At 50.1% G+C, this 12,340-nt stretch overlaps 1 protein-coding gene across 1 annotated transcript in view; it reads right to left on the bottom strand.

Moving 5' to 3' along the window:
* Positions 1 to 1,319: 1,319 nt before the first annotated feature.
* The window catches only part of ccser2a (coiled-coil serine-rich protein 2a), a gene marked incomplete at both ends in the record, with an annotated part of 44,173 nt that continues 33,152 nt past the window's right edge, over positions 1,320 to 12,340 (bottom strand). Inside the window, one exon of the mRNA XM_084461384.1 lies at positions 1,320 to 2,018. Within this exon, the coding sequence (XP_084317510.1) occupies positions 1,320 to 2,018 (699 nt within the window). The remainder of the gene's footprint in view (positions 2,019 to 12,340) is intronic.

The following is a 12,340-nucleotide window of genomic DNA, read 5'->3' as shown; positions in this document are numbered from 1 at the left end:
ATCGTTAATCGACCCGGGCGGGGAGTAGAAGCGTGCGATAGTTAATGGAACGTGCGCGAGGCTAGTTGACTGTGTGTGTCTTAGCTTTAGCCATTGTACCGGCATGATAGGGGTCAAATCCGAACCGACCTAGCAGCTATTGCAACAATACTATCAACCTAACATAGCAGGACCTTGCACTCGATACATGGACAGCAATTCAACAATATTCTCTCAATACCGTACTGAACCTAGCCCGTCTGGTCCACTATTAGGCCTTTTCCACCAAGAGGGAACCGGTTCGGTGCCGGTTCGCGAACCTAATTTTGAATGGTTCCGAGCATTTCGACCAAAAAGAAATGAGTTCGGGAACCTGAAAGCTGGTTCCGAACCGGCACCACAAAATAGTAGGTTTTTCAGTGCGAACCATGACGACATCATGGGCGTGGGCTGGTGTACAACGGTTCGGCTCAAAACTGGTTGAAACGCGGGCCCGTTCTCTGGACAGAACCAAGGTTCCAGGAATTTTGAAACGAACCGGTTCACGAACCAGAATTCTTTTGGTGGAAAGGTCTATATGTCAGGCAGGCCTGGCACAGGGGTTCAATGAGAACATGAAAGATGAAAGCTCCCTCTGAAACAGAGATTGGATAAAATGATAATTCTCACAGGGGACAGTTGAAATAATGCTTCTCTCCATGTAACGACTGATCGTTTCCGTGTGTGTTCCCCCTCTGCTTCTCATGTCCTGTAACACCAGTCAACACCATGTGCTGCCCCATCAGTGTTACACCCCCCCCCCCCCCCCCCCACGAACTCTGACCTTTCCATGGGTGGTCTTTTTTCTCTCAAAACCTTGATACCATGACATTACTATAGAATCATAATACGCTTCTAGTATTACGTGTACAACAATTAGTACATACTATTTCTAGTATGCTTTAATTGTTGTATGTGATTTATGGACCAGAGTCTGCTAAATAAAGGTGACGATGTACAATGATGATATTGACTGACCGCAAAGTGAACGGCTGGACTTTTGGAAATAAAGGGTATTTATGTATGACGAGCAGTGGCTCGCTAGTCTGTGAAAGTCACTTTGAGAGTGTGTGGCGCGTACCTCTGGGGATTGACCACGCTGCGTTCTGATCCTTTAAGCAGGGGCTGAAACATTAACAGCGGACACTATGACAGTCTGACCTACTTGTGTGGGGGTCTGTAACACACACACACACACACACGCGCGCACGCACGCACACACGCAAACAAAACAGTGGATGTGGTAGGAGGGCGGACGTCAGCGTTGAATACGATTCGTCCTGCGTGACGAGTTGAGCTCCTCAGTGGATCTTTGGCTTGGGGAGGCGTGAGAGGCTTGGGGGAGGCGAGGCTTTGGCTGGGAAGTGACCGAGCTCCGGTCCATCCAGGCGGGCGTCGGGCTCCCTCCTGAGCCCCGACGGGGCGCCGCGGGGGGGCTGAGGCGGCAGAACGCGGCCCAGGTAGGGCCCCTGGACCTGGGGGCCGGCGCCGAAGCAGGGCAGGCCCCTGGAGGGCGGGGGCAGCTGTTTGGTCCTGTGGTTGCCCGGTAGCCCGGTGGAGCCTGGCCTGAGGGAGGGGCCGCTAGCTCCCCCCGGAGGCGTGGAGGGGACTGACACGCGCTTGTGGAAACGGGGTGGCTGGAGGACGCGAGGGTAGCTAGACCCGGAGCCGAGGCCGGGCTCCCGGGCTGTCGTCTCTGTAGGGGCTCTCTGGTCCTCCTCTAGCCCAGGAAGAGCTCCTGAGGCCGGGCTGCCGCCTGACCAGCCCGCCAGAGCGGCTCCAGACTCCGCCCGGTCGCGGAGGCGGAGCTGCGTGCTCAGCAGCAGGCTCAGGTCATCTGGGTCTGGGTCCGGAGGGTTAGGGCTTCCAGGAGGGGTCGAGTCTGCGTCCCCGGCCGCGGGCTGGGGGTCACTGCGGCCCCCTGTGGGGGCTGTTCTTGCTAGTCTTCCCTGGCGGAGCTTCTCGCTGAGGCAGAGGCTGGGAGGCTGTAGTACTGGAGGCTGTTGGCAAAGAAACAAACAAAAACGCACATGATCACTCACACTGACACACCGGGCAACAAATGTTCAAGGCAACCATCTTTCTTCAAAAAAGGGCCTTGGGTGAGAAGACCGATTGGGAGATTGTGATGCTCATGTTTTTAGACGCTCATTTCAAAACTTCGCTGCCTCGCCACATTTGCTCCCTAGATCTGGTTTAAAAAAATATTTTAGAGTGATAAAAGACTCAACAGTCTGTGAAGTACGTCTTTATTTGGATCGGAGTTCTCAGTCCTCATATCATAGTCAAGCTCTCCTCCTACCAGTCAACCCCAGGACAGGGGAGGGGGCCGAAGCCAGGGCCCAGATAAAGCCTTCTGTTTTGGGCAGAGTGCCGGCGGCGGGGGGGGGTAGGTGAGTGGTCTGGAGGAGCGTGGATGACTGGCTGCCAGCCTGGGGGGTCTGGGTCCGGGGCACCGGTGTAGCTGCTGGCTAGTGGAGGTACTGCAATACCTCAAAGAGACTAACCGAGATATCTGGAGGAGGAGAGAACGAACGAGGCGATCCTATAGGAGGCCGGCGTGTACAGAGCTGTCCGTCAATGAAATTGCACCGCAGTCTAAGAACGAGTCATTGACATGCTGGACAGGCGAGCAGATCGATGAGGGTTCTCTAGCCAGCTCTCCTCGAGAACAAGTACAGATGTGGTCCCTCGTCAGACGGATCCAAAGGGATCCGCTGTTAAGGGTCTATAAGACCTGATTGGACAGGATGCTCTTGTGCCATCGTCATCATCTCTTGAAAAAGAGATTGTATCTCAATTTGTATTTTTTCCATGGTTGATTAAAGGTTAAACAACATCTGATTCTACATTCTCCTGCTGCCCGAGGTGTGTGTGTGTGTGTGTGTGTGTGTGTGTGTGCATGGGGTGGTGGGGCGGAGGGGTTGAGGGGGTGGGGTGCTCGGAACCACAGCTCCACCTGCTGGTCACCTTCAACATCACACCAGTCAGATGTCACTAGGACCACGGCGCCTGGCGGCGTCTGTCTTGATCCAGAGACAAATTTAAGGAGGTGCAGTATGGAGGCCGGGCAGCTGTCCTCAGAGAAAATTACCCATCGACTCAAGGAGGAGAGTATTTCTAAGACAATTTTTGTCCACAGGCCTCTGGAAATGAACAAAGCAACCTCGTATGGCCTCACACACCCCCTGGCTGCAGGAAAAGTGATTTCGGTATGATGACACAAACGCACAGGGGAAGCTTGGTGTTTTGTTCCATTTAGCCTCCCAGAATATTGTGATTACAATTCTCTGAAAATTGGCCACAAATGAGAGCAGCACCTATTTTAGTAATTGTTTAGACTATAATCCTATTGTCGACTTTCAAATGGTGCTGCAGTTAGTGCTTGTGATGGAGAGAACAGAGAGAGCAAGAGAGAGAGGGAGCAGGAGAGAGAGAGGGAGGGAGGGGGAGGGAGAGGGGGAGGGAGCAAGAGAGAAAGATTGAGAGAGGGAGAGGGAGCAAGAGAGAGAGAGAGGGAGAGGGAGAGAGACAGAGAGAGACAGAGCTTGTAGGCTGAGAGAGAGAGAGGGTGAGAGCAAGAGAAAAAACAAAGGAGAGAGGGAGAGACAGCGCAAGAGAGTAAGAGAGGGAGAGAAGAGTGAGAGAGGGAGAGAGAACAGAGAGAGGTAAGAGAACAGAGTGAGAGAGAACAGAGAGAGAGAGAGAGGGAGAGAGAACAGAGTGAGAGAGGGAGAGAGAACAGAGAGAGAGAGAGAGAGAGAGAGAGAGCAGAGGGAGAGAACAGAGAGAGAGAGAGAGAGAGAGGGGGAGAGAACAGAGTGAGAGAGGGAGAGAGAACAGAGTGAGAGAGAGAGAGAGAGAACAGAGTGAGAGAGGGAGAGAGAACAGAGAGAGAGAGAGAGGGAGAGAGAACAGAGAGAGAGAGAGGGAGAGAGAACAGAGTGAGAGAGGGAGACAGAACAGAGAGAGAGAGGGAGAGAGAACAGAGAGAGAGAGAGGGAGAGAACAGAGTGAGAGAGGGAGAGAACAGAGAGAGAGAGAGAGAGAACAGAGTGAGAGAGGGAGAGAACAGAGAGAGAGAGAGGGAGAGAGAACAGAGAGAGAGAGGGAGAGAGAACAGAGAGAGAGAGAGAGAACAGAGTGAGAGAGGGAGACAGAACAGAGAGAGAGAGAGAGGGAGAGAACAGAGTGAGAGAGGGAGAGAGAACAGAGAGAGAGAGAGGGAGAGAACAGAGGGAGGAGAGAGAGAGAGAGAGAGAGGGAGAGAACAGAGGGAGAGAGAACAGAGAGAGAGAGAGAGAGAGAGAGAGAGAGAGAGAGAACAGAGAGAGAGAGGGAGACGGAACAGAGTGAGAGAGAGAGGGAGAGAACAGAGGGAGCGAGAACAGAGAGAGAGAGGGAGAGAGAACAGAGGGACAGAGAGAGAACAGAGGGAGAGAGAACAGAGAGAGAGAGAGAGGGAGAGAACAGAGGGAGAGAGAACAGAGAGAGAGAGAGTGAGCAGTGTGATTACGGTCATTTGTCTGCTGCTACAGTAGCTGTCCTGTCGCCGGCCGGTCAGATTAAAGGCCGTAGCTCAGGGCAGAAGACATGTGGCCGAGTGTCTCACCTGTTAAATGACTGAAGTAAACAAGTGGAAAGTCTCTGTTTATGCATGCATGACACACCACACACACCACGCCGTTCTCTATTCAATAAACAGGACGCCAACGTCAGAAATATCACAAAGGGATGACAGAGACGAAGAAAATGGCGAACACAAAACCCAGAGACATACAGTAACCGTCCAATGAAAAGGGAGAGATGAACATTATAGCACACGGCCGTCATCAAGCATATCGTTTCTTGACGCCACCCAGCCAAATCAAAAATGGTGTTGGGATGAGATCATTCCCCTGATGGGGAAAAAGAGACAGCAGTAACACAACGCCAAACACCACATCACACCCAAGGCATGCAGATGCACATCATCCACTGGCATGCACATCATCCACTGGCCACTTTTTTTTTCTCCTCGTCTTTCTTTTGAGTGACACACCATGCTAGCACCCAGCCTGACATGCGGTGCAGGGCTTAGGGCTTTAGGTGGGGAAACGGATTACTGTACCGCGCTTCGTCTCGGAAGTAATGCACTAGGTGCTCCACTCCTTGCCCAAGGGCATTATGGGTTAGGCAGACGGGGGGAGAGGAGAGAGAACATGGATAATGTGGTCACAGAGAGAGAGCGAGAGGGAGAGGGAGGGAGAGAGAGAGGGAGAGAGAGAGAGAGAGAGAGAGAGAGAGTACAAGAGAGAGGTGAGATAGAGGAGGGTTGACAGACAGACAGGAAAGTGTGTGACCACACACACACACACACACACACACACACACACACACCCACACACACACACACACACACACACACACGAGACAGATGCATAATACTGACAGGAGTTATTGTAAGGACTTCGTTTCGGCAATCTGCATTAAGACAAACCATACAAGGGTTAAAAATTACTGAGTAGCATCAGCCATTCACACACACCCTTGTCCGTTCTACACCTCAGTGCTTCCCACTTTCCATTCTAGAATCTTCTATTGCATTCCAGACACCACTACTGTGTTGTTTACCAGCAGAGCAGACAGCAGGGATCCCACAGCAAGTTGATTTACCTCTCTCCTGCTACGCTTCCCTTCATTTTGCGCTTTATATATTCATCAAAATGTGATATTATACTTATGAATATATCTCCCTAATTTTGACTCCCCTCAGCCCCCCCCAACCCAACCAACCCCTTTTCATGTCTCTGTGCAAAGTGCGTTCACAGAACATATGAATATCTGGTAACACTTTATAATAAGTGCACGCTAGGAAGCATTAGTACTGTAAGTTAATGATTGACTAAATAGTTAGATGTTAATTTATGCATGCATTCATCCATAATGATTTAGACATGCACTAATGGTTAATGAGAGTGTCAACAGTTATTTTATAAACGCTTACTAATACGGCGATTCATGATGAGTTCTAGATAGAAACTGGACTATAAAAATACATGTTATAGTAGAATGAGGAAAAATCTGAAAACTGATTAATTAAAAATAAAAACTGCCATTTTGCCTGTAGTATCTCGCCTGAACTGCGAGTGCCAACAGTCTAAATCAAATAATGTTCCCGCGGGGATTTGAACTTCCTGTTTCCTGCGTTTCCTGTTTCTCAAGCCACTGTCCAGGGGCCTCATTTATCATTGAGGTACGCCTTCTTTTACACGGTCTTTTTCGCGAGTTCAGGCGTACGCCATTTGCCCCCCCCACATTGCGATTTATCAAGCCGTAAGGGCGAAAATTTAGTCGCCTTTCTCCGCGCTTTTGTAGGACACCTCTCAGCTTGTCCTACCGATTTACACGGTGTTCTACGCCCTTCTTGAACACAGGGGGAACTGGCGACGCAGGTGGTGCGTCGGTGAATTACTATGTTTGACGGAGAGAATAAGAGCGACAGTTCATGAACGCACAATCATGTAGGCTACTAGGCCAATTCAGCACAAACATATATCGCAATGCAAGATTAGACGTGTCCTCTAACCGGCTCATTCATGGTTCGATATGGATTTGTTCCCCAAACTGTACCTATGCGCTGTCCCAAACCCTTCCGCGCTATATGTCACACACTTAATGCAGGCACTCCATCAAACGCAAATCATTGACCAATTAGATTGTCATTAATATGTGATCATGTGGACCTGTTTGCTGTTTGGTAAGCATATAAATGACAGTCCTCCTGTGCGTAATGCGAGCCTAAATGAATCCGGCGCTACTCGGCCTACTGGCCGAGATAGAACTCCAAAGAGGTGACGGCGATGGCGACTGCACCCACATAAGGGCACCATCAGTGAATGAATACGTCTATGTGAATCGCAAAAATGTGCACACTATAAATACCCAAATCATATGTGACGCCGACATGCTCATCACAAGTGTAGTGGCACGGTGGCCTGGCTCCACGCATGACTCATTCATCCTGGCGCACAGCAGGGTAGGGACTAGACTGGAGGCAGGCGCTGCGCGTGACGGCTGGCTTGGTGTGTGCATAGCCAAGATACATATTCTTTGTCTTTTTTACTTTAATCTTTATTAGCATTTTCCATCCATACAACGACAATACCATAAAACATAACTTACAATAACAGCTTATGGGTACTTCCATCCATGCAGCTTTTTTTTCTTACTCAAATATGACAATTTTAATACTAGTGGTATCATCACACTTCCTTCTATAATCCATCCATTTTTCCCATCTCCCTTCAAACTTTCCTTCCTGCATCCTCAATGCATAAATAAATCTCATAAATCTCCTCCACAACACCCACCACTGCTCCTTGGTTGGGGGTTCCACCTTATACCAAGCCCTCATTATTGTCTTTTTACTAGCAACCAATAGTAATTTCACTAGGTATCTGTCCCCTCCTTGTACATCATTCTGTTATGTTTGCCAAGATGTATATTCAAAGCTGATAAGAATGAGAACCAGTCAAGACCCCACCACAAAATGAGGACCCAAGCCCTCAGCCCCCTCCCCGTCATGAGGTTTACCAGCGGGGCCAAAGGGCCCACACTGAGGTCATGCGCCAGCTATGAAGACACAAACAAGTAAGGTTCACATTTCTACCATTTTATTGTCTGTTGGTGGGTGACTGTGTGAGGTGTGTGAGTGCGTTTGTGAGTGAATGTGTGAGGTCCTTGAGTGTGGTAGTGAGTGACTGTGTGAGGTCCGTGAGTGTGGTAGTGAGTGACAGTGTGAGGTCCGTGACAGCATGTGTGAGGGAATGAAGTGCAGTGAGGATGTCCTGTTGGCTCTGGTGGTGTAGTGTGGTGACCTCCACCAACTGCTGCACAACTGCCCCACAACTGCCCCAATCCCTTCTGCCATTTCCCTCTGGGCCTCTAGGGTCATGAGCCTCCAGCACAGCGTCTGATAGGAAGCCCAGCCCTCAGGGAACCTTGAGGCAGGGACGCTGGCAGCCGGAGGTGGAGGCGTGGGCGGTGGAGACGGAGACGGAGGCGCTGGAGATGGCACTGGAGGTGGAGGCTGGTGCGTTGGATGTAGAGGCTGCAACCGGCGGGGGCACGACCGTCAGGTCAAGGACCACTGCAGACTCCCCCTCCTCTGAGTCCCACCCCACGTCAGAGTCTGGAGAAACAATTTCAGTCATTTTCTTTGAGTTTGTCTGTTAACTTGATTATGCATTAAACATTTTATTGTGTAGCCATATTCAATTGATATGTTTTTCTGTTGGCAGCCAAATAAATGCTTAAGTGTGATTTCCCGGGTGATTTAGATGAGAGTCTAAATTTCCCAGAGGGGAAAATGTTTCATGTGGTCTAACATTATGAAGTGGTCATCTGTGTTATCGTTCCCTGTTTTTGGTCCTAAATCATTCATAGCCTACCACAGAATGTGTGGAATGTTTGCTTTCCTCACACATAATACAGCATGTCCGTGTAGCCTACGCCAAATACAGGATGCACCAAACATACAGTAGGCTACCTAAACTAGGAGCAATCAGACAAATGTAGGCTCGTACAAATAGCTTACCTTCCGAAGATGATTTTCTTTCCTCGCGTGGACCTCACCAACAAGCACATGCACCTCCGTCTCCGAAAGGTTTCTCTTCTTTCCGCGTTTTTCCATAAACGTATTTATCTGTCCCTATGCTCCACGCTATATTATGTCGGTTCCTTCCGGGGTATCCCCGTTGTGCCGTCATAGTTTTGACCATATATGGTTGGATTTGGGCGTGGAGAGGGCGGAACACGGGGCGCGTGCGCGTACGCTCTCTTCCCCGCCCGTCTCGGATTTCTCGTGCAGAAAAGGGCATACGACTTTTTTGATAGATCCGAAAAGCGTGTAAATATTCTCGTCGTACGCTACATTGTGCATTTTCCGCGTTTTCGTCGTACGCCCTCTTTTACACCTGAATTTACACGCTCTTTGATAAATGAGGCCCCAGTACTGTGTGCACCGTGTTTACAAGGGACGGGTCCTGTAGGTGTCCTGTTTCTTTGTTTGTTTGTTTGTTTATTTGGTAGGGACAGTGTACATTAAAGGTATAATATGTAATATGTGGATTAAAATAAACATTTTTTCAAAAGATAATACATCCATAGGGCTTTGCGAAGGCTGCAGAGCAAAAGTATTGCTTTTCCATAAAAAAAATATATTTTGTCTGAAATTATTACATTATGAAATTTTGACGGGCCCGACAATGACACTGTTGATATCATACCAGCCAATAGTATTACAGCGTTGGTACTGCACGCTGGGTTGCCAGGTACTATTCTAGCTTCACCACTGTGAGATCAGCAGTAGCCAGCTAACGTTATACTTCCATGAATTAGCAGCATTATAGATGTTGGTTAGTGTGTGTGCGACTATAAAAGGGCAGCTTTTCCGTCCACTTCCGCTCACTCTTTTCAGCTAAACGTTTGGTAAAATGGCCGAGTTTCGTCGTCCTGCTTCTCCGCCTGAGCCCCAGCGAACCGTGCGATACGAATCTCAAAAGCTCAGTGACCGAAGAAGGAGCAAAAGTCAGATGGATATCGGGCCAGCCTTTGCTCGTTGGACGGAGTTTATGGAGTTTTGTCTTCGTGGTTTGGATGTCGCAGCTCCGAGGGCGGGGGCGGACGCAGCGTGTGGGTAGACAGCCCTGCTGGCGGCGTTTCAGCGAGAGACAGTTCAAATACGGGAGAAGGAGACACGCCACCCCGGGCTGTGAAAACCCACCTCCCATCACGAGACAGACTTGCCTACCAGAGCCAGAGCCCGCCCCATAGAGAGAGACCAGAGAGAGCCTGCATGGGATCTCTCTCCCCTTCATCCTCCCCTGCCTGTCCCCCGCCATTAACTCACCAGCAGAAACAAAGGTGCTCAAAACTGTTGCGGGCTTTTGTACTGTTGCGGGCTTTTGTGGGAGAAAAGTTTCGCTTGTGCTGGCAGTGTTTGAAAAATGTATAAGTTTTAATATTTGAAATTCCAACAGTTTTTATTATTTTATTATCTCAACATTACCACCTGGTGTCATTATTAGTTCATTCAAGTAATTGAAAGGGATTTAAATGGTATTTTGGACCCAGGTGGAGTCAATGAGAGAGCTTCCCTTCCCTTTGTCAAACTGACTCCCCAAGCTAGTCTGAGTCTGCTCTTTCAAATGATTGAAGCCCTCACTTTAGGCCACAATGGATGGTTGATGTAATGATCGTCGCTGACAACATCTCTATTCGCATTATTCACCTGGCAGCCATATTGGTCAGTCTGGGGTGCGGAAGTGCCCGTTGACTTCAATGTTAAAAGTTCACTATAAAAAAAAACCTTCAAGAACCGAAAGTCAAAATAACAGGCTGAATACACTATCGGGGTTACAAACTCATCATTACCAGACTCCGATTGTTTTTCACTGCCGTTGTTTTCGCGTTTGGAAATACATGGAGGTGAATGAGCCCTAGTGAGCCGTCAGCTGCATTCACTCCGATGTATTTCCCAACGCGAAAACAACGGCAGTGAAAAACAATCAGAGTCTGGTAATGATGAGTTTGTAACCCCGAGTGTATTCAGCCTGTTATTTTGACTATTTTGGTTCTTGAAGTGGTGTTTTTACAGCAAACTTTTAACATTGAAGGCAACGGGCATTTCTGCATCCGCACCCCTAATTACGTCAGACTGACCAATATGGCAGCTGAGGTGAATAAGGCAAATTACTATCCTTTTATTACCAACTGATAACATCCCTATTAACTCACCCATATATGGTTATAACTTCCTTTCCCCCCCCCCCCACCCCACCACGCTAGGCTAACTACACAGAGACTGTTTGTGAGTTGAGGGTTGATGGGATAGGGGAGGATACAGAGTCGATGGGGGTAGGGGAGGGGTCAGAGAGAGAACGGGGGTGGGGGGTAAGGGGCGGGTACAGGGGCAGGTTAGTGACTCACTCTGTCTGCGCTGGGGCATGCTGGTACCCGGCGCCCCCTGGTGGTGGCTCTGCCAGGGAGAGAGGAGGGGGGTGGGCAGCGCACCCTGCACGGAGAAAAGACAAAGGGCAGAGGCGTGACGCGCACGGACACACGCTCGCACGGACACACGCGCGCACGGACACACGCGCGCACGGACACACGCGCGCACGGACACACGCGCGCACGGACACACGCTCGCACGGACACACACGCACGCGCGCACGGACACACGCTTGCACGGACACACGCGCGCACGGACACACGCGCGCACGGACACACGCACGCACGGACACGCGCGCGCACGGGCACACGCGCGCACGGACAAACGCTCGCACGGACACGCGCGCACGGACACGAGTAATACAGGAACCCAGAAATAACATACACACAAACACACACGCACTCACTCACACACACACACACACACACACACACGCGCACACACACACACAGAAATGAACACTGTATAATAGCACACATGTAAGACAGAAACCTCCTGCCACCCCCCCCCCCCCCCCCCACACACACACACACACACACACGCACACACACACACACACACAAACAAACAAACAAAACAAGCTCCTATGTGTCTCCGGACCCCATACTAGCCAAGATGTGAGTACAACACTCACACAAACACTCAAGCACGTTAATCCCACAGGAGTGCCTCTGCATGGAGACGCGCGCTGAAGACCGCCTCCAAGCCCTCTTGAAGCCCGCCTGAGAGAGATCAGACCAGCCCGTCCTGAGGGAGCGGAGCGCCATCAACCAGATCTCTCCATGTAGCCAGGGACAGACATCGATACCACTTAGGAGTCGGCAGGCAGAACATAGATAGCCTAATAATGGATAGATAACCCCCCACATCTGTCCGTCTGTCTGACTGACTCTGCATACTGAAGAACTTAACTCTAGCCTCTCTCTCTCTCTCTCTCTCTCTCTCTCTCTCTCAGTCTCTGCATGTGTGTGTGCAATGTGTGTGTGAGGATGAAAGTCTGTCCTTCAAGAAAGAATGAAAGACTGTCTCCCAAAGTGAGCTTGAGGTTGAAAGTGTTGAGGCCCCACCGGAGTGTGTGGCTGTCGAGTCAAGCAGACACGACGCTCAACAGAAAACCTCCTCTCAGTGTGTTAGAGCCCAGCTGCCTCACAAATAGCCCAAACCAGCTCTAGAGTGTGTGTGTGTGTGTGTGTGTGTGTGTGTGTGTGTGTGTGTTAGAGCCCAGCTGCCTCGCAAATAGCCCAAACCAGCTCTAGAGTGTGTGTGTGTGTGTTTGTGTGTGTGTGTGTGTGTGTGTGTGTGTTAGAGCCCAGCTGCCTCGCAAATAGC

The sequence above is a fragment of the Borostomias antarcticus genome (assembly GCF_949987555.1).
Source record: "Borostomias antarcticus genome assembly, chromosome: 2".
Lineage (NCBI taxonomy): Eukaryota > Metazoa > Chordata > Actinopteri > Stomiiformes > Stomiidae > Borostomias > Borostomias antarcticus.
The sequence above is the reverse complement of the archived record's forward strand: the minus strand, read 5'-3'. Positions and strand labels throughout refer to the sequence as shown.